This window comes from Mesoplodon mirus, assembly GCF_964341445.2.
Source record: "Mesoplodon mirus genome assembly, chromosome: 2".
Lineage (NCBI taxonomy): Eukaryota > Metazoa > Chordata > Mammalia > Artiodactyla > Ziphiidae > Mesoplodon > Mesoplodon mirus.
The window spans coordinates 26,780,655-26,803,803 of record NC_138977.1 but is presented as its reverse complement, the minus strand read 5'-3'; the positions used below and the strand labels follow the sequence as shown (position 1 = coordinate 26,803,803).

General features: G+C 40.4%; 1 protein-coding gene across 1 annotated transcript in view; it reads left to right on the top strand.

The window, feature by feature from the left end:
* Positions 1–23,149, top strand: part of HERC5 (HECT and RLD domain containing E3 ubiquitin protein ligase 5) — a 42,632-nt gene that overhangs the window by 9,289 nt on the left and 10,194 nt on the right. The window contains exons 7-17 of the mRNA XM_082611638.1: positions 1,449–1,591; positions 2,730–2,806; positions 3,532–3,635; positions 4,862–4,921; positions 6,281–6,374; positions 9,076–9,265; positions 10,487–10,641; positions 16,722–16,835; positions 17,783–17,893; positions 19,451–19,621; positions 22,313–22,456. Of these exons, the coding sequence (XP_082467764.1) occupies positions 1,449–1,591; positions 2,730–2,806; positions 3,532–3,635; positions 4,862–4,921; positions 6,281–6,374; positions 9,076–9,265; positions 10,487–10,641; positions 16,722–16,835; positions 17,783–17,893; positions 19,451–19,621; positions 22,313–22,456 (1,363 nt within the window). The remainder of the gene's footprint in view (positions 1–1,448; positions 1,592–2,729; positions 2,807–3,531; positions 3,636–4,861; positions 4,922–6,280; positions 6,375–9,075; positions 9,266–10,486; positions 10,642–16,721; positions 16,836–17,782; positions 17,894–19,450; positions 19,622–22,312; positions 22,457–23,149) is intronic.

The window sequence follows — 23,149 nt, the reverse complement described above, 5'->3', positions numbered from 1 at the left end:
AAATACCTTTGTAACTGTTCGAATGCACTTTTATCTTTAAAAAAAAGTTATCGGGCCTCCCTGGTGGCGCAGTGGTTGAGAGTCCGCCTGCCGATGCAGGGGATACGGGTTCGTGCCCCGGTCTGGGAGGATCCCATATGCCGCGGAGCGGCTGGGCCCGTGAGCCATGGCCGCTGGGCCTGCGCATCCGGAGCCTGTGCTCCGCAACGGGAGAGGCCACAACAGTGAGAGGCCCGCGTACGGAAAAAAAAAAAAAAAAAAGTTATCATTTATTTGGAAAAAAATGAACAAACTTGAGTTAGAAAGGTTTAGCCATTGATGTCATCGCTCCATCTCTGCATTAACCAAAGGAACACTGTCACCACTTTGTATTTTTTCGTAACATACATTCCTCTGAGTAGCATGTGTTACAGAAGGAGTCCTCACCTTAGAAATGTCTTACTGCAAACCAGGCAGTACCCCTACTAACATAGGAGAATTCACTAGAAAGACACAAGACTCAGTGAAAGCTACTACACTGATGGTCACTTTTATTACAAGAGGATACAAGTTAGAACCTGTCAGAGGAAGAGATGCATAAGACAGAGTCTAGAAGGGGCCCAGATGAGGAGCTTCTGGTGTCCACTCCCCTTGGAGCCATGGGCCGTGTTGCCTCCTCCCAGCCTGATACATGACTGAAGAATATTGCCAACCAGGGAAGCTCACGCAAGTCCAGGGTTGTTATTGGGGTTTCATTGCTTAGTCATGATTGATTGAATTATTGCCCATGTGGTTGAACTCAACCTCCAGCCTCTGTGTATCGAGAGGTTGGGCTTACATACAGCTGGAGGGGCTTCCATGAGCCCCCTGGATAAACTATTAGGTGTGGTCTTAGGGGCGGGCTTACCATGAATAAGGGAGACACTCCTGTCACTTGGAAAATTCTAAGGGTTTAGACATTACCTCCCAGGAAGTGAGGACAAAGGCCAGACCTGTGAGTAAGGCCAAATTCTTTCCTTATACATCTGTATAGTATGAGAGGCCATCGAGCAAATCAGTAGGAAAATCAGCATGATAAAGGTCTTTGGGAAATAGAGCAGGGAACTCTGGGAGGGTCACCTAATGCTGTCTTCTAGGATGGGGAGGGGAGGGGCTCAGAGATGGCTTCCAGAAGGTGGGACTCAAGCCAAGGCCTAAAAAAGAAAGCAAGAGGTGGTGCTTGTTCTGACGAAGAGAATGTCATTTGCCTGGGTGCAGCATCATGGCCTTCAGCACGCTTAGGGGTTCCAAAATCATCTCAGCCACACATTAGTGGTTTCTTAGTTTCTAGATGGCTAATGTCATCCATTGGAAGTTGGTTAGCTGGTTTCACTGACTGAGTAGCGTAGTTTCTTCAGTTTACCAGATTGCTGCATACTCTAATCGTTGTGGATGATTGAGAACTGACCGTATGTGCTTTCATTTAATAGGCAGCACACACTTGCCTATGTTTCTGATGTGGGGAAGGTCTTTTCTTTTGGTTCTGGAAAAGAAGGACAACTGGGAAATGGAACACGTAATCAACTGATACCACGTCCCATGAGATTGCCATCAAACGAAGAACTCACATTTGGTAAATTCTTTAGGAGCACAGGATTTGGCATGAGTACCTCGGTTGAGAAAATGATGGTTCTAAGTGTGTAATGTGGGCAAGAAAAGAAATGTATGGCTGTGAAGGGAGGTTTTCTAAACATTGCTTTCATTTGTTTACTTGTAAACAGCGTAACACAGCCAATCTAGTTTATCAAGTCGAAATAACCATTAGTTTTCCCTTAGCCCTTCAGGTTAAGATTAATGTGGATCTAAAATGATACAACGTAAAATAGACTATATGGGTTCAGAGGCCTATGCAGCCTCTGATTCCAGTTTTCAAGGGACCTATTAATTCCATAGTGATTGTTTTTCTTACCTGATTAAATTGACTCATAATCACATAAAACCCTCAGAATGATGAGCAGCCGACACATGCCAGGCACTGTAAACTGTGCCTGACTCACCGGTCCCTAAACAGTTCCAGGAGGTGTGTACTCTCAGTCCTCTTTTGCTGGACGGTGCAGAGACTTGGAGGGCAGAAGGTTAGCCTGCGAAGGGTTGTGGCTGGACACGTGAACTGTGCCCAGTGTAACTTTAGAGCCTTAGCTCTGAAACGTTCCACTGTAGAAGTGCCTCGGAGCCCTTGGGTCACTTGTTTCTGAAAGCTTAGTGGTGACCGGAAGTACCGGAATTCTCTCAGTTCTTTTGGGGAAATGAACAGTCGGGTTATTTCCTTAAGCAGATCAAGTATATCTGATTTCTTATAACCACTTGCATAGGCTTTTGAAGTACTTACATTCTTCACAGCCAGTAGTCGTTGATTAAATCTTGAGTTGTAGAATAATAAATTTTTAGTAAGAGGCGCTGAATTAAACCAGGGAACTGTTAACTAATCAAATATTTGTTTGACTGTGTTGTATATATGAGCATTTATGTTAATTATGTGTATTAAACTGATAGCACGTCGCCAACCTTGCGAATCATCTGTGTTTGCTAACTAGACTTTACCCTGAAGTAGATATGTACTTCTGCTTTATCGGTAGGAAATGTACTGAGTCTTTGTCTGTCAGAAAGATAAAAGGACTCACTTTAAGAAGAATCTAAAATTATTTAGGCTGAGTGTGTATATTTGTATCAAATGCGTTTCTAAACTCTGATTTTTTGTAAATCCCTTTCAGAAAGCCATAACTCAGAAAAGGAGTTAATAATGATTGCTGGAGGAGATCAAAGCATTTTGCTTTGGGTGGAAAAAGAGGTAAAAATAGATCTCTAGAAGTTTTATAACTTGGTATTTTAAGCAAAACAAGGTTCTAGAATCCAGATTTGGTGAATTCCAAAATCATCAGGTTACTAGGCTGAGTTTGGGGAACTGTTAGACATTATTGATCCTTTATTGTCTAAACTACATATGTATTTACTCAGAAAAGTCAGCAGATTTGCCCTTAGTGTATATCAAATACGTGTGATTTCCTTAGACCCTGCTTACCTTTCGGGAGGCTCCTTGCCAAGAGCGTTTTGGTCAGGGTGCTAGTGAACCAACAGGTTGATACTCTGAAGTGACTTTGCCAGCCAATACTAAAAAAGACCCGAGGTTTATAGTCTTATGAATAATCACTCTGTAACCTCCATATCCTACTCCACCAAGGCAAACCGAGTTCCTGCTACTTCTATACTCAGTCCTTTTAGGATCTCTCCACTCAAAGCTGTCTGATGTTCAGTTTAATCTGATCATACCCGTATAGAGTGTTCAGTGTTGGGGCATTCAGAGAACCTTACTTTGGATCTAAGCACCCTTGGACAAGAAATTGGCAACCAGGCAAATGATTGATTGTTCCTTGGTAGAATCTTACTTTATGATTTTTGCAGAGCTATGTTATCCACGCTTAGTATTACTCTCTATCCTTAGAACGTGCCTGAGACTTGGTTACCTATTTCTGTGGTGTCTGAGTTACTGAATTTTACTATTTTGTTTGTTTACAGAATTCCTACGTTAATCTGAGGAGGAAAATTCCTACCTTGAATGAAGGCACTGTAAAGAGATGGATTGCTGACGTGGGGACTAAACAGTGGCAGAATACAAAAAGGTACACCCTAAGTGTCTGCTCATATAGCTCTCTAAAGCAGTGTTTCCCCAACTGGTTCTGCATAATACAGAGATGTGAGATTTTGTGGTCCACTAGTGGTCCATTTGTCAGAGATCTGCAGAGAAACAGAGCCAGTAGGGTGTGTTTGAGGGTGGTGGGGAGAGATTTTAAGGAATTGGCTCATGCAGTTGTAGGGGATGGTAAGTACAAAATCTCTGAGGCAGGACAGCAGGCTGGAGACCCAGGGAAGAGCTGATATTGCAGCTTGAGTCTCAAGGCAGTCTGGAGGCAGAATTCCCTCTTCCTCTGGAGACCTTAGACTTTTTCTCTTAAGGCCTTCAACTGATTGGGTGAGGCCCACCCACATTATGGAGGGTCATCTGCTTTTCTCACAGTCTACTGATTTGAATGTTAATCTCATCTAAAAAATACCTTCACAGCAACATCTAGATTGGTGTCTGATCAAATCTCTGGGTACCATGGCCTAGCCAAGTTGACACATACAGTTTAGCATGTAAGCTCCATGGGGGTGTCTTTCTTTAGTGCAGGACTTCTCTGGGCCTTTGATATGTTTAATTGTGACACTGAGCAGGAAATATAGTCTACAGTTTCTCAACCCTCGTTGACTTTAGAGCCTCTTGTTTGTTGAGCTGTTATTCGCAGCTGAACAGCTTAGGCAACCCTATTCTCAATGATAGAACTCCTACCACCTGTACAAATTATGCTCATTTATACAGGCGTCTCCTTTTAGAGACATTTTTAGGTATGGCTTCCTAATTCTGGAAAGTAGTTGTACCAAATAGCTGCATCATGCAGAGCACAAATGGTCAGGAACTGTTTGTGCAAGTACTTGTATGACAGAACTGAGCCTACATCCCCACCTTTAATTTCTGGTTAATTTTTTTTTGTTTCTATTCCAGTGGAATAGAAGTAACTAGGGCTTGGAAAGCTGGGTGGGTTGGGAGTGTTTTATTTGTCCAAGAAAATATCCTAGGTCAAGCCTTATCCTCTTCCCCTCTGGCTTCTCTGAGTACATACCTTTTTATTTCCCATGTTTGTTTGCCTCTGAAATTTTGAGATTTCACAAATGAGACTTTCAGATGCCCGTGGCAATATACAAATAAATTGGAGATGGAGGGAGGAGTTTGAAGGACACTTTATCATGTCTCCTGCTACAAGGAGGCATATTCTGATTTGTTTTAACCACCATCTTCTTCCTAATATAGGGAAATCAGAGAGATATTTTCATCTCCTGCATGTCTGGCTGGAAGTTTTTTAAGGGAAAGGTAATATATATAATAAATTTAAAATTCTGTTGAAAACACTATGTATAGATAGCATGGTGACTATGTTAATAATACTGTATTGTATATTTGAAAGTTGCTGAGAGAATAGATCTTACAAGTTCTCATCACAAGAAAAAAATGTGTAAGTATGTGTGGTGATGAATATTAACTAGACTTGTGGTGATCATTTCACAGTATATGCTTTACATATATCAGTGCATTATGTTGTACACACCTGAAACTAATATAATGTTATGTGTCCATTATATCTCAATTTAAAAAACTGTGATAGATGGTAAAGAAAATGGTTTGAGGGTAAAATAATTATCTATGTCTTTGTCTCTTTTTAAAAATTACCTTTTTTTTTCCTACAAAAGCACATATATGCTTGCTGTGGAAAATGTCAAAAAAAAAGACATGAAACAAAAAGAAAATGAAAATCAGCCAAAATTCACCACTTAAGTGTAATAGCTAGTGTTTGTATAAATATCTTTTTTAATGCAAATCTGTTGTTTTACAAAAAGTGGAATTATATTGTTTTATACATTTCTTCACACTTAATACATTTGCCCATTTTTCCATTTTATTCAGTTTTTATATTATTCAGTATTTCCCCATAACATCATTTTAATGGTTGCATGGTATTCCATGGGAAGGACATACCTTAATTTATTTGATTACTTCCTTATTGCTAGATACTAAGGTTTCTTTGAATTTTTAAGTATTATGAAAGAATGACTTTGTACTTCTTTTCCTAAATATTGGTATAATATTTATTTAAAATAACCTTTTCTGTTTTCAGACACTAAATATATGTATTATTTCACAAAGAATGGGTCTATTTTTAGACAGTATATTCAGTCCAGTATAAATGTAATTCTTGAGCTAAGACAGACATTTCATTAGTAATTTTCTCTTTGATTACTAAAAATTTACTGCTCTGAAACCCCTTTTTTGGTCCCTGCTTATAGTTCATGTAACTGGAAAACAAGAAAAACCTTTACCTTTTTTCTGTGGCTATTTTTTTTTTGTACTGAAAAATAAATATTTATTGATTACTCATTTAAGATAAGACAATATCTGATATAAAGTCTGATAGCATATGTATTGTTAATGCAGCCTCGATTTTTTGACATTTCAGAAATAATCATATTTTGTCAGCTATATTTTCAATTGTGTTTGTATTCAGCCAAATTTTTATAGTTATTGAAAAGGTGAGAAAAAAGTAATTTTATTAAAATGAAGCAAGCTTGAGAAGAAACTTTTCATCTGGATAAATAATCTAATAAAATATTTAATTTTGAAGTGTCCTTTTTCATTTACTTATTCATCCATTTTTCATTTACCTTCCTTCCACAGAATAGCTGGAGAAACGATGTCTATTCATTTGGACTTAAATACAGCAAGGGACACCTTTAAGGAGTTAACCCAAAAGGACTGGATTACTAACATGGTGGTATTCTTCAGATTGTTACCTGGAAAAAGAAAATACACTGAAACATTTTTATAAGAACTGAAAATTTCAGAAGAAATATCTTGTTTTCAGATACTCTTTGAGACCCTGTGGCATATACAGATTAAGTTAAACTCAGCTACCATTCAGGAGTTTCCCCACTTAGGGTGAAATAGGTAGTATAGGAGGCACTTAGATTACAAATAATCTAACTAGTTCATTGGTGCCCACACACATACACGTATATGTACAGGCACTCCCCTAGAGGGAATGTTTTCAATTTAGGGCTTTAGGAAGATGATTAAAATATTTGTTGAGACTGGTACACTAGAGTAAGAACCACATTTTATTTGCAGTTATTTTAAACATAAGTATAGAAATGAAAACACTTTTTCTGATATGAATGTCCCCCTCACCAAGGACTGCCTGGTCTGCACTTCCTTTTCTGTAGGCTCTAGAATATTCTCGTTCTTTCTGGGACTGTTGCTTCTGTGTCTCAGCACTGTTTCTACTGTCTTTAGGCTTCCCTCTTGGAGGTGCTTCAGGCATGCTTCCTTTATGAATGTAGCCTTTCCTAATGTGGCTTTTACTGATTTTGTTTCCCTGTTCGACTGTACTGATTGAGCTAGGGGTGGTACTGTCTGTGGTGTTCTCTCAAGCTGTTTCTTTCTGGGTCTCTGGCTCGTTTTTGCGCGCTCTCTCGCTCCCTCCCCCTCCTTCACTTCTCTTGGCTACCCCCACCCCCATTTGGTCTTTCCTTCTGCTTCTGTGGCTCTTGTTCTTTCCCTCTCTCTGTCTCGTGCTTGTTCTCTTCCTGCTCTCAGCTCCCTCACCTGGTCTCTTGCTCTGTCTGACACACTCAGCATTCTGTACCTTAGCTGCAGGTTCTCTCTCGCACACTCTTTTCTCAAGGGAAGATGGGAAATTTAATTATTTTAACTTTGGCAGAACCATTGCCCAATTAGGAGTCTGATGTAAAATGGATCCCTAATTATGCACCTTTATCAGGACTCTGCAGCAGTTAGTAGAAAGATCACCAGAAAGAGAAAGCCATTTCTGCATCTGTGAAGGGAAGAGGTTGGACCAGTGCATCACTAAGGCTAATTATACCTTAGTTGTGCCAGAACAATATCACATACAGTGCAAGCGACATAATCGTAGAGCAGTCTCCCATTGTTTCAGATGGGACAATTGGATCGGAAGACCTGTAATGTTTCTGTCTTGAGATTTCTGTGATGTGGACTCACAGACTTGGCCTTCCTTCATTTATTCAGCAAATATTTGAATACTGCTCAGCGTAGGGAGCTGTGGTGAGACCCCTGTCTTTAGAGGCTCCTGGTTTAGTGAAGCAGACGGATACCTACGTGCAGGTGTCAGTTGTCTTCCCAAGTTCCCAGCTTAGAACATACTGGGTGTATAACAAATATTTTTAGATGAATGAATTGATTCATTACCTGGGCAGTGAACGGTCAGCTCTATTTAGAGTGCTCAAAACAAGGTGCCCAGGGGGAGGGGAGTTTACTGGCTACCTGCAGGGGAAGGACATTCCAGGCAGTCAGGAAGGTGTGCACCAAGGCACGAGATGTGAAACAGTATAACTGGCTTGAGAGCGGTACAGCGGTTCTGAAGGGCTGGGAGGTTTGGGGTTGTGGGTGATGAGGGGCCCAGAGGAAGGAGGGGGGCATGTGCGTCAGTCAGCTGTGCATGTGACTCCGGAGACTGAACCTCGTGGTGGGATCCCAGTAGAATGTTCTTATGTGAAAATGGATAACTAAGATTTTGTACATTTAGAGAGATCATTTAGCTAGTATCTCATAATTTAGTGATTGAGTTTGAGCTTTGGAGTCAGAGAGATTCTCACTTAGCTCTGTGACCCTCAGAAGGTTAATTTCCCTAACAGGCAGAGTTCTCATTTATGAATCGGGGTTAATCATACCATCTGTGTTATAGAGAAACGACAAGGATAAATGAACTGACGTATGTGAATTACTTAGCGCAGTATCTGACAAATAACAAGAACCCTGTACACACTAGCTTATCTTCTTAACGGGGTTTTAGGCAAATTATCACCATTCATCTGAGCCCACAGAACACATAAACATTCAGAATTCCATTTGAATTTGTCTTCAACACTTGCCTTCTGAATTGGGGAAACTATAAGAAGATTGGAAGGGCTAGAAACTAGAGTTTGGTGGAGAGAGTTTGTGATGAGTCAGGTGCTTCTGTGAGAAGCTAACAGGAAACCATGCTGATTTTCGTTGTTGCAGTCGTTGCTTTTTGTTTGATTTTGTTTTTTATTTTTGTTTTGCTTTGGGAGATTCTGACACATTCTTCCTCTTTAAAACATGAGGTCTGCTAGTGGAAGTGGACGGAAGACTGTGGACCTTATCTTGGGGGGGCTGCCTTTTAGTTCTGAGTCCACCGTTCACCCAGTGTAATCTTGCACACGTGATTCCTTCTTGCTCTCCTTCATGAACCCCAGCAATTGGATGGAGAGGATACTTGTCACACGTTTACACACCTAGGTATTGGGGAAGCTAGATGAGATGGGTCGTGAACATGGGTTTTAGAGAGACCAAGAGATTGCTCCAGTTTCACGGTGGGATGAGACTCCGGGTTCCACACTTTCTTTTGTTACAGTAATTGCACCCAGTTCCCGCTGTGTTCTGAGTGTCTTTTCCTGGATCCTTTTTGACCACAGATAACCACATGTCTCAGGGATACTCTGTTCAAGAATCTTCCATTTCATTCTCCACATCAAGAAGCTTTAGAAGTTTTCTTCCTCCTCCCAGAATGTCCTGTGATGCATGATTGTAACAACTGGGAGAGCCTGGTGGTTCCGTTTGCAGAGGCTGTTTACAAAATGCGTGGCCCATCGTCAGAGGTTCTGGGTAGGACTGATGTTTACACTTGAAAATACATGACTGTCTTCTCAGTGGAAACACATGCCTAGTGAAGTTATGGCAGAACTTAGGTGACTGTGAACACATTCATGGTTTTTAGTTCCTAGTTTAGCATATTCTAACATGCTGTAATAATTACTGTGTTCATCCAGGATGGATTGTTCTAGTCCCGTTTTAGCGTTCTTGTAATGGTACCTTTGTGGCTTGGTCATGAGGTCCTCTGCCCCCTCCTTTTCATTATGAAGAACTTCATACACGGACGTTGAAAGACTAGTACAGTGAGTCCCAGATACTCTCTACCTGAGAGTCAACAGCAGTTAACATGTTGCCGTGTGTGTACAGATTACATCTGATGTACAGGTTACATTTTATTTTTGCTGAACTATTTGAAAGTGAGTTGGAGATATAAGGACATTTTACCCGTAATATTTCAGCATGCATCTCCTGAGGATATGGAATCCTGTATTACCTCAACAGAGTTATCACAGCTAATAAGATTAGCTGTGGTGCCATAATATTACCTCACATTTAGGCCATATTCAAATTTCTGCGCTTGTCCCGAAAAGTATTTTACAGGTTATTTTTTTTTTTTTAAAGAGCGTGGGTCAGTAGTCCTGTACAGTGTCTCACATCTAGATTTGTCTGATTGTTTCCTCCTGTCCCTGTATTTCCAGCTCTAGGGGCTTGATTATATTCTAATGAGGTTTTTGACACAAATAGCATATTCAGCCTAAGAAAGTCCATTCTTTCTTATGTTTTGTCACATTGTAAACGATGAAAAGCTGGTTTAAAGCAGTTTTCTTTTATACAATGCCGAAAGATGGTTTTTAAGAGTTAAAAACTCGTGCTGAGAGCGCAAAATAGAGTCGTGTAATCACAAATAGTTCTTAATCTGGTTTTTAATACTGTATGCTATTTCATCTGGGCAAAAAATGTGACTGATTAATTTTGTCTAGTTTTTTTTCCCCCCAACAAATTAATTAGATCAAATTTGTGGTTCTCTTACTGTCAAGGCATTTTTTTGAGAACATTAAATTCTACACTTTCAATTCCGATTGTATTTACTGAAAAATTTATTACAAATGTGTCTTTATAACTACAATATATATGAAAATATTCTACCAGTTTCAGAAAATATTGACTACTTTTTACCTTTAAGAATCCAAGAAATATTACATGCTGACAGTTACTTACCTTCGTATCCCTCAGAGGAATATTGGGCATCTCTGCAAGAATCTGCTTTCATCAGACTGGTCCAGATGTTTAAAACAGCCGTCATTGCGCAACTGAATTATTGGGCTGGAACTACTGAGAATAACTATCACATTAAAGCTCTCCTAGAAATGTTGAAAAAGCTGCACAGGGTAAGTGCTGTTTTAGAAACCCATATATCTTTATTTTGCAATAAAAATTCCCTTGGTTTCACCTGGCTTGAAACTTAAGCAGATTCTTACAAAACATGAGGTTGATACTGCTGTTTTTAAAATGTTGTTTTTTGTGACTTAAGTCATGCATATAAAGGAGTGTGTCTAGTATCCACGTACAGTTTAAAGAAAAGTAGTAAAACAGACATCAGTGTAAGTACCACCCATGTTAAAAAAAGAAAACATTTCTAGTGCTTTAGAGATGCCTGTGTGTCTCTCACAGATTATACCCCCTCACCTCCCAGAGGTAGCCAGGATCCTGGATTTTCAGTTAATCATTCACTTACTCTATTGTTTTATAACCATAAGTATCTCTTGACACTATGCTGTTTAGTTTTGCTGTTTCCAAAATTTCATATGAATCGAATACATGCTGCTTACACAACGTTTTGTTTTTTTTAGACTCATCCAGATTAATACTTAGATCTGTACTTCATTTTCACTTCTATGTCATAGTCCATAGTGTGACTCTACCAGAATTATCCATTCCAGTATTGATGGATATACAGTATGTGCTCTTTGCAATTCTTTTTGCGGGGGAGGGTCCCTCTACGAGAAAACATGCTACTGTCAACATTTTTGTACTTATCTCTTGGTGTCCATGTGTCAACAGTTAGTTTTTAGTTTCCATCCCTAATTCTGGAATTGATAGATGGGAGGATATGCCTGTGTTGTTCTCTATGGGTAGTGACAAACTGTCTTCTAAAGTGGTTGGACCAATTTAAATCCCCTCCAGGAAATGAGGAGAATTCTGTTGCCCCATGTCTGACTTTAAAATTTGGAAAATATTTTTAGTGCCATATTGAAATCGTGCCAAATTATGACTTGATTATTGATTGATTGCCGAGTTGGGTCTTTGTTGCTACACGCGGGCTTTCTCTAGTTGCAGCAAGCAGGGGCTACTCTTCGCTGCGGTGCGTGGGCTTCTTCTCACTGCGGTGGCTTCTCTTGTTGCGGAACACAGGCTCAGTAGTTGTGGCTCGTGGACTCAGTAGTTGTGGCTCGCGGGCTCTAGAGCACAGGCTCAGTAGTTGTGGCACACGGGCTTAGCTGCCCCGCGGCATGTGGGATCTTCCCGGACCAGGGATCAAACCCGTGTCCCCTGCATTGGCAGGTGGATTCTTAACCACTGCGCCACCAGGGAAGCCCCAAATTATGATTTTAATTGTATTTCCCTGGTTCTAATGAATTAGAGCATGTTTTCATGTTTATAATTGCAGTACTTGTTTCCTCTTCTATAAAGTACCTGTCCTTTTGCTCAATTTAAATGTATTGTTTAATTTTTTCTTATTGATTATAGGAGTACTTTTTAGTTTGGATACTAGTCCTTTGTCAGTTATATGTGTTGCAAATATCAAGTCCCAGTTTATAGCTTGTTTTGGTGGTTTTTGATGAACTCACTTTTTTTTTTTAGGCCACACCCCTCAGCATGTGGGATCTTAGTGCCCCGACCAGGGATTGAACTTGCACCCCCTGCATTGGAAGCGGGGAGTCTTAACCCCTGGACCGCCAGGGAAGTCTGAAACTCAGGTTCTTAATTTTAATGTAGATAAAATTTGGGGACTTCCCTGGCGGTCCAGGGGTTAAGACTGCCCGCTTCCAATGCAGGGGCACAGGTTCGATCCCCAGTCAGGGAACTAAGATTGCGCATGCCACACGGTGTGGCCAAAAAAAAAAAAAAAAAAAAAAATTGGCAGTCTATTCCTTTATGATCTTTACTCCATGTGTTTTGTTTTAAACTTTTTTTCCCTTCAAGGTTTTAAATTATTACCCGGATCAGGGATCAGGAGGGCTTCTTTTTGGAAAGGACCAGATGGTAAATATTTTAGGCATTTGTGAGATTTTACAAAATAAGCAGAGGGCCTGATTTGGCATCGAGGGCTGCTCTAGATAGTCTTCTAACAGAGATGGTAGCTGGGACCAGAGGAGGAGTACAAACAGAGGCTCATATACCATATGTCTAATGTTTAAAAGGTTAGAAATCTAGCTGACAACGTGTTGAATGAAATATACTCTATCTTCCCACCTTGACAAATAAACCTTCCTAATGGCAGGGGGAGCCGGGTTTGAATTTCGAAACCTTGGCTCCTTACAGAGTTCTGCAGCGAAAGGGGAGGCTCCGACGGACCCTCCCCCCTCCCACCCTCAGGTCCTCTGCGCTTCTCTTCCTTCCTAGGTTTTCTCCCACACCAGGGCTGTCCTGTGGCTGTGTGTGGACACCTCAGCCCATGTCTCTGTGTTCCATCCCACCTCCCACAATAGCCATTCCTTAGTCAACCCTGGGGCCCTGGAGCCTTGGGGTGTGTCCCCTGTGACACTTCCACTCCCCAGAGGGTAGGTGGAGGGAGAAACCTGTGTAGCTCCTGGGGCTGGCTTGGAGCCATTTGGGTAGGGACCTGGGGGTCTTGGGTCCTGGAGCTCAGTCTAGATGGGGATGTGTGATGAGTGGGCTGCATATAAACGGGCCCCGTTGACCCTGCAGACCCCTTGTGGGAAGGGGCTTGGCTGGAGGAAGCCCAGAGCAAAGACCTTTAAATCAGAGGCCCAGGACAGAGGTCACTCCTCCAAGGTCTAAAGGGAGTATTGAGGTTAGCTTTGCCTTTCACACTTTGGTGTTTAATCCAACTGAACATTTATGTTTATTATTTTCCATATGAAGACAAATACCTATAGCAGCACTGAACTGAAGCTCTGTCCTTTCGGCACTGACAGGTAGCGCGAACTGTCATGAAACAAGCTTCTGTGTTCGGGGTTCACGTACAGGCTCCTTTCTGTACTGCTAGTCATTTTATGTGGCTCTATGTTGTTTACACTTGCTAAGAGAAATACTCCTGTCTTGTCCTTAAAGTGAATCTTGGATATTTTTGGCATCTGGTTCTTCCCTGTAAATTTTGGAATTGGCTTTTCAGATTCTACACACACATACACAGATCTTACTGGGAATTTGATTGAAATTGCATTTAATCTGTATTTCAGTCTGGGGAGGATTGACATCTTTACTGTTGTGAATCTTCAAAGTATCTATTTCTTCTACTTACTAGATTATCTTTTAAGTTTTTCCATGAGTGTTTGTTATTTTCCTATGTAAGTCTTGGATATCTTTAGTCAAATCTATTCCAGGGTATTTAACTTTTTAAAAGTTTTTGTAAATGCTATCTTTTAAAAACTAGATTATCTGTTGTTGGTTTAATAGCAGATAAATGCATTGATTATAGGAATGCATTGTAGGAATACATTGATTTTTGAATATTGATGTTTTTCTTTTTTCTTTTTTTTTTTGGCTGCACTGTGCAACATGTGGGATCTTAGTTCCCCACCCAGGGGTCGAACCCAGGCCCCATACAGTGGAAGCTCGGAGTCTTAAACCACTGGACCGCCAGGGAAGTCCCTGAATGTTGGTTTTTTAATAGCCAGTGAATTTGCTAAATTCTCACATTATATCTAGTAATTTAACTATAGATACTTTTGCATTTTCTGTGCAATCATATCTTTGAAAAAATGTTTTTTCTTCCCAATTCTTAGGCATTTTATTATTATTATTTTCCTTTGCCCTGTTGCGCTGGCTAGGCCTTCCTATCCCTAGTTGTTCAACAGGAATGTTGAATAGAAGTCATAGTTGTAGTAGGTGCCTAGTCTTGTTGGTGATTTTAAAGGAAAATTCTGAATATCACTATTAAATAACATTTTTACTATGGGGTTTTGTAAAATAATCTTTCTAGGTAAAAGGATGTTCCCTCCATTTCTAAGTTGTTACACGTTTTAATTCAAAACAAGTATTGACTCTCTCCTCCTGAAATTCTACTTATTTTGTATGTTAGATCTTCTCACTCTGTCATCCATGTCTCTTAATCGTCCTGTCATAATTTCCGTCTGTTTGTCTCTTTGTACCCCATTCTGGATGATTTCTTCAGCCCTATCTTCCTGTTCATGAATTCGCTTTTCAGTGATTTTTGTCTGCTATTAAAACTGTCTTTTGACTTTTATTTCTAGTAGTATGTTTTCACTTCTGGAAGTTCTCATCGGTTCTTTAATTTTTTTTCTTGGTCATTATTTATAATTTCTGGGTATCTGAAGTCTTTGCAGGTCAGTTTTTGCTGTCTTTAGTTTCTGCTGAATCTTCCTCATGGCTCCTTCATTATCATGTATTTTGTGACTGTGTGTGTGTGTGCGTGTGTGTGCGCGCGCCCACGCACATTTCCCTTGGAACTTTTATCTTTTGGAATTCTTTAAGGGCTGGGTCTTTTCAGGGAGAATTTGCTTCTGCCAGGCTCCTGGCGACACCAGCAGTTTGGTACTATTAAATGAGTCTTTAAAGATTAGCATTTAATATAAAGATTGAAATTTTGGCCTGAGGCTTTTTAGATCTCCAGGTGGTATGAATCTGGTGTGTGAATTTTCAGGAGAGTGCTTTTGTAATGACAAATTCTATAGGCGACCTTTTTCCCCCAATGCCAGCACCATTTTTTTTAATTAAAAAATTTTTAATTTATTTATTGAAGTATAGTTGACTTATATTAGTTTCAGGTGTACAGCATAGTGATTTGATACCTCTATAGATTACACGCCATACAAAGTTATTATAAAATACTGACTATTTTCCCTGTGTACCTTACACCCCGTGACTTATGTATCTTATTATTTTTTTTTATTGAAGTATAGTTGATTTACAATGTTGTGCCAGTCTCAAATGAACTTATCTACAAAACAGAAACAGACTCACAGACGTAGAGGACAGACTTGTGGTTGCCAAGGGGGAGGGGGAGGGAGAGAGGGATAGACTGGGGGTTCAGGTTGGTAGATGCAAACTATCAACATCCAGCACCATTTTAACTACAGTTTGCCTCATGGTCTTGGAGTCAAGGTGGGGATGGGTTGATGCAGGAGTGGGGGAAAGAGCTTGTTCATTTCTAGGTTACCCTGGTTCACTCTAATGGTAGCCCTTTTGGGTCCCAGATTTATGAAGCAAGGTTCCCTAATTTGAACAGAGTCTGGGCTTTGTCTCCTTTTCTCAGTCTCAGCCATTGAAACTGAAGTTCAGGTTCACCAGGTTTGGCAGATACTCTCAAGGGAAATGCCACCTTCCCTTAGTTTTTGACCTGATTATTCCATCCAAAAATGTTGGTTTACAGTTTATCCTATATTTATGGTTGTTTTCAGTGAATCAAAGTGCCTAATCTATCAAACTGCTTAAAAAAAAAGTCTGCCCTACTGCTGAAAAGTGATGCCTGCTCTTGGCTGTTTTTAAAGGTTTTATATAAAAATGAAAGATCAATCAAAAAAATAATTCCAGGTCTTGAAAAATTGAGCAGTTTACTGAAGAGCTCAGGGAAAGTGTATTGTAATGAGCTTGCCACTTACAAAGAGAATTCCTAGAAATACTGAAGCAGCAACAGAAGAAATCTTGAAGGGATCCTGCTTTGTCCTTTGACTCTTAACAGGCAACGTCAGAATGTTTGTCAAGCTCCCCCCACACACACATCCAGAAGAATCCACGAAGACGGCGTACCCTCTTTCTCCATGACTCTGAGGCTGCTGAGGCTCTTGACAGTGCAAGGCTGAGATCAGCAGGGTCCTGGGGATCCTAGTCACAGGGATGAAACAGCATCCCCGTGCGGTGGCACTGGTCGGGGAACTAAGATCCTGCAAGCTGCGCAGTGCAGCAACCGCCCCCCGCAAAGAAAGAGAAAGAAAGAACATGACATGAAGTATTGGGCCCCAGAGTAGTTTGGATTCATATTACACTGTATTTTTCTTTGCACTTGAGTTTCTTTAAAACTTTTTTATGGATTAAAAGTAATTAGAAGTTTTTCATCATACCATCAATTTCTACTGTTAAATCTTAGGTATTCTTTATGCTCCTGAAAGTTTGGGGCTTTGGCAGTGGGGGAATTGGATAGAACTTAATTCTGGTCATTAAAAGTATGTTTAACTTGCTGTTTATTCTGATAATCTAATTTATAGCCATTAAGCAAAATTGTCTTTATATAAAGAACTTTCTCACAGGTGGTATTTTATTTAAGGTAAACCAGACTAAATGTCAGCTGCCTGAAAATATCTTCAAAGTAAATGAACTCACACACTTGCTTGATTTTTGTGAAGATGCATACAGAAGGCTCATCTGGAAAACGAACACAGTAAGTATGGCATATTTAAAGAGGATATTGATTGTCGCTAAGTTAATACAGGCACTCGTTCTGTAACTTTGTACGAATTTCCAAAACTTCCTGTACTCTGCAAAATTGCCCAACAGAAATAGCAGGGCTTATGGGAAAAGCAAGGCAGACCCCTCAAAACCAATGCAGTTTTGTAGCCAGAACACTGACAGAAAAGTGCTTCCTGCCTGGGGGGATAGCTCAGATCAACCAGGCAAGCAGCTTGCGGACAGTGCCGCGAGATGAAAAATGCACAAAAACCGAAGGGTAGAAATCTCTCCACACCCTGATTAGGGGACGGGTGGTACTGAGATAACACCTATGGGAGTGGAGCTTTGCTCTTAAGGTAGGTATAGGAGGCTCAGTGACTCACCAGGAGCCAGCAGGATAGGGCTGTAACTTTGGGGAGGGTTCCCTGCATGTAAGTACTCCTTTTTCATTTTCTTAAAATAAAGCTAAAGGGCTCTTGCTGCCAGCTCAGCAGGTAATCTGAGATTTTTTTTTCTCCTTTTCTCTGAAGGTTCTAATTCTACTCCTAGCACATCATCCTTTGCCTGGGGAGAATCTTGTCTGAGCTAAGCAGCTATCTACATTCGGTCACTCCCCTGCTTACCCAATGCATCTGCACGAATTTCACGTTTCAGAAGTGCAGGTGGCAGCAGAGCAGCCTCCTTGGGAAAATGTCCAGAGTTTATAATTGATGGTGAAAGCAGATGAGTGCTGGAAACACTAGGCTTAGATACCGTTCATTGATATCTATACAACAGTTGCGTAGAATTTTATATTCTGAGCACTACTGACCAGCATTTTGGATTGCTTTGGCTCTAAGTACTGAGACCTGAAACCATCAGGGCTTTAAGGCTAAGAAGTAAGGCATAAGATTTCTCTGTCCTTTCATTGATCAAAATTGTTGTCTTTTCCATTTTTAGGACACTTCACTGGACATCCACTGTCCTGTCATATTCAGTCATTTTCCATTTATCTTTAATATTCTGTCGAAAGTCAAACTACTGTATGCAGACTCGCGTTTAAAAATACAGGTATGCCTGCCTATTGCTTTGTTTTCATTAGCAAATCAAATGATGAGTATCTTTTCCAATGTATAATAGAGGAGTGATAAGGGAGCCACCCACTGGTGAAAATTCAAGAAGCTTATACTCTAATGAAGAAGGCTAGAGAGACTGTCACAATTTGAGTTGGGTTGGCCTTGAGGCATATTAGGTCCTCAGTAGCAAAGGAGAGAGCTCGGGCCTAGCTGTAGGGCTTTTGCCTTGAGGTTGGCGCCGGTAGTCTTCTGAAGGGTAACTCAAAGACGCACGGCAGACGTGGGCTTGATTGGGATTAGCACCAGTACATAAGAAGGTCCAATCTAATGGGAAAACATAGTAGTGGGAACAGAGATGACAGAGGATTCTTGAAATTCAGACCCAGAGAAATGGCTGGTACTCTGTGATCATGCCATAAAAAAGGCTTGTGCAAAGTATTTCCCATCCAGATGTACTTACTGTCATCAGCTGACTTGGTTCTGTTTGTCAGCGTATCCAGCAAGGGGTTTTGAACTTAAAATTGTACACTTGAAAATGCCTCAGAAGATGTATCTCATTGCATTTTTATAAGGATTAAATTTGTTGATATAGGTAAAGCATTTAGAACAGTGCCTCTCACAAAGTGCCCAAAAGTGTTAGCACCTGTTGTCACTTTTATGCTTATATATGCATCTGTATATCTATGTGCATGAATAATATTCAAATCTATGTCATAAAAGTAGATACCTTTACATAATGCAGTTGCCATAATAAAATAAAATAGGAAAGTGATTTATAAGTTCCAAGTAAGACCATTAATGAAATATTTAACAGAGGAAAATGGAAAGAAAAATGATACGAGAACTTTATTTTGCTTCAACTCTGTAACTATTCTCTCTTGATTTTAAACAAGCTTCCGGTAATTTTTTTTATAGAACTGGCGTTTGATTTCTCTCTGTTTTGCTGAGAGACATAGACGTTAATGATCCCAAATTGCCATTTGGTTCCAGATGGATGGTCTGTGTGTCTGTCGGTCTGTGGGTCTGTCTCTCTCATGGTAACTTTGTAGATTATCTGTCCCCTAAAATCTCTTGTCTGAGTTTTCCTCCTGGAAAAGGATATCTTTAGAGAGGTCTTTCATCCTGCACTTTTCCTGCAGCAGGCTTCTTTTCTAAACGTCTGAACTTCTCTTCCTGATGAGAATACTAGGTTTCAGCTCACTGCTTCGGGCTCACTCGTCAGTCTGTCAGCCTGTTGACGATCGTCAGTCGGTCCCTGAAGCGTTCATAATTGTGTTGACGGGATACAGCGGTCCAGAGGAGCCCGCGGTTGGTCACGTTCCTGCTCACCCAAATCAGCCCCACAAAGCTTTTCATTTCCTATGTCTCATGTATCTTCTGCTCACTGGGGGTGAATACTGAATATATAGCCTGTCTTCAGGAGTGTATATAGGGCTCTTTTCATAAATGTTTGTGGCACGCGCGTATAATAAACTGAACCGGTTTATTCTACTTCGTAAATTTCTACTTAGAGCAAACAGTGAAATGAAGTGAAACATTTTTCTTTTCCCAGGAGAAAAGATTGCGAGCTTATATGAGGTTGGCTGGCTTTGTGGAACAAGAAGGGTCTGAATTTGCTTTACTGCCCACCTTTAATCTAAGAGTCAGAAGGAATTACTTGATTGAGGATGTTTTGAATCAGCTAAATAAGTTTGAGAATGAAGATTTGAGGAAGGAGTTACTGGTAAAGTATAATTCTTACTTAATGTTTTTGCTGCTAAGACAGAAAACATAAAAGAATGTAATAACGGGCCTTACAGAGAGGGAATTATCTCCTTTTTCCGCTGGGGTTATCTGTATTGGAGTTCCCCTAGTTTTCCCCAGTTACCTGTGAATTCCAGGTGAGAGCTGTCAGTACAGTCTGGCTAACGAGCAGCAGGTGAAATGGTCGTCCTCGCCCCAACCTGATCAGGTAGATAGCCCAGTACTAGCCCTAAGAGGTCCATTCCCTCATGAGGCTTGACCAAGCCTGGCTGCTCATCACCTTTTAAAGGTTCCAGTGAGATGGGGTTGACCCAGAGGAGAATTGAGAGTTTGTTTCTGCTCTCCTGCGGGAGCCCAGATTGCTTTGTTGAAGAGAGAACATTCTCTTTACTGACTACATAGTTTTTTGAGGGTATAATTGTAGATATCACCATGTCCTGAATATTCATTAATAATGCTCTTTGGTTTAGCTACTGTATAACTTGTCTTACTAATAGATATTCGACACAGAATAATAATGACTAGAAGATCTAACGAATGTTTTCCTTATGCCAGGAACTACTGTAAAAGCTTTACACTTTTGTAACCCTTCGAACCACACTGTGTAGGAGGTTCTGTTTTTCCCTCCTTTTACAGATGGGGAAACTGAGGTGCAGAACCATGAGGTAACTTATCCCAAGGTGACACAACTGATAAGTATCAGAGCCAGGATTTCAGCCCAACCATCAGGCTCTAGACTTTCCAATTAAGACAAGTCAGGATTTTCCTGATAATATTTATTAGAGTGTTTTTGATTTGAGACGTTAGTTTATCACTTGCCCTACTCAGATTAAAGAATGATTGACTTGACCAAAGCTCAAGATACTATTTTAAAAGTATGGAGTTTGCAGTTAGAGTTGGCATTTCTGTGTATTTTTGCACATAGATAATTTTTTAAAATCTAGTGAACTCGGGCTTCCCTGGTGGCGCAGTGGTTGGGAATCCGCCTGCCGATGCAGGGGACACGGGTTCGTGCCCTGGTCCGGGAAGATCCCACATGCCGCGGAGCGGCTGGGCCCGTGAGCCATGGCCGCTGAGCCTGTGCGTCCGGAGCCTGTGCTCCACAATGGGAGAGGCCACAACAGTGAGAGGCCCGCGTACTGCAAAAAAAAAAAAAAAAAAAAAAAAACTAGTGAACTCATTTTGACTCTAAACTGTGTCAGCCAGCCAGTCCACTCAGTTATTTTAGTTCCACTTTTATATTTCATTCATCCATTTAAAAAATTTAGGTAACGTTTGATAAGCAGCTACTATTTTCCAGACTGTGTGAGACATTTTACGTGTGTTATCCCATTTACTCTTTTTGATGATCTCATGGGAAAACACGCTTTGTGAGGTTAAGGAGCTTGCCCGTATAAAGGGGCAGGGTAAGAGAAAGGATAGAAGTGCCAGCACAGAGCCGCAGGAATTTCTGGTATTAAAGCAGCATGAAAAAGAAGAGAGAAATGAAAGCTTAAATAGTGCTTCATAAGAGAAAGCAAGGGAGAAAAGAGTGTGAAGAAAGAGGAGGTGGCCAGAAGTGTAAAATGAGTGGGTGAAATCAAGATGAGACATGAGAAACTCAAGTCCTTGGAATTGGGGATTCACAGATTCTTGGTCCTCTTGGAGAGAAGCATTTAAGTAGAGAAACGAGTTTAGAAGTTGGTGTACATTAATCTCCAAAATTTGGCAACCTAGAGTAGAGGAAGCCAGTATTGTCTGTACTGGAAACAATGGTGTTGAGATTTTTTTTTTTTTCTTTTAAGGATAAGGGAGACCTTAACATATTTGTAAACTGAAGTGAAGGATTCCAAGAAGGAAAGGCAGAGAGGAACAGAGCAAGTAATTGAAGGAGCCAACATGGCTTATAATAGAGTCACCTTGAGGAGGGATTGGTGTCAACAGCTGGGATGCTGCCGCCTTACGGAATCAACAGCCAAGCCAATAAATACGTGTGCTTTGTTTTTTCAGTTTTTCTGAACATTCTGATATTTATGATTTCTTTATGTTTATTTTCATTATACTTAATGTACCTGATGATTATAAAAATGATGCCAATTTAGGTCAGTTTAGTGGTGAAGACTTCAGGCTCTCAGGTTTGTCACCCGTAGGATTAAGTCTCAGCAGCTGGGGACTTCCCTGGTGACGCAGTGGTTAAGAATCCGCCTGCCAGTACAGGGGACACGGGTTCAAGCCCTGGTGCAGGAAGATCCCACATGCCGCGGAGCAACTAAGCCCGCAAGCCACAGCTACTGAGCCTGCGTTCTAGAGCCCGTGCTCTGCAACAAGAGAAGCCACCGCAGTGAGAAGCCCACGCACCGCAACGAAGAGCAGCCCCCGCTCACCGCAACTAGAGAAAGCCCGTGCACAGCAACAAAGACCCAACACAGCCAAAAATAAAAATAAATAAAATAAATAAATTTATAAAAAAAAAGTCTTAGCAGCTGTGTAACCTTGGGAAAGTTATTTAAATTCTTGAAGCCTCATTAGCCTCCTAGAATTAGTAAGAAAATTCAATACACTAACACAAGTAATTTGCTTACCCCAGTACCTCCCAAATACTTGGGTCCACTATAAATAGTTATTAAACGAGATTTAATGCGTAGCAGTACAGAGCTCTGGAAGTGATGCATTATTTGCTCTCTTTCTTTAGGTTTCATTTAGTGGAGAAATTGAATATGACTTTGGAGGAGTCAGAGCAGAGTTTTTCGATTGTCTCTTTGAAGAAATGACCCGGCCAGAATATGGGATGTTCACATATCCTGAAGAGGCTTCCTACATGTGGTTTCCTGTCAAGGTAAGTCCTCTTTTCTTGGTGTAGGTGTTTCCTGAGAGAAAAGGTATGGGGATATACCATAGAAAATTAGGTTGTCTACACTGTTGTATTTTAGGAGAGGAAATATCGATGTAATTATGGAGATAACTTTTAATTCTAAAAGGGTGATTATTTGCTCTAAAATGGGGGTCCTCTTTCCCTGGGTTCCCAAGTCCACACAAGAGAATTTAAGCAATATATATGTATTGACCATTTCTAGAATGTATAGGTAAAAATGAACCCTTCCTTTCTTAGGCACTCATTCTTTGTTCTGTTTTCCCAATGAATTTGAAGATAAAGCCTATGAAAAGAAATTGCAAAAACCTTGTTGATAAGGATTACTGAGCCTAATGTGTTTCTATTCCTGTTAATACGTTTATTTTTTATTGAAATATATTTGACGTATAACATTGTATAAATTTAAGGTGTACCACATGTTGATTTGATATATTTATATTATAGTATGATTGCCATTGTAGTGGTAATTAGCACCTTTATCACATCTCATAATTATTTCTTTTTAGTGGTAGATAATTAAGGTCTAGTACCATAGCAAATTTGATGATTGTAATACAGTATTGTTATCCATACTCACTATACTGTGCATTTGAACTCTAGGATTAATTTGCTACTCATTGCAGCTTTTCCGCCTAAACAACATCTCTCCTATCTCCT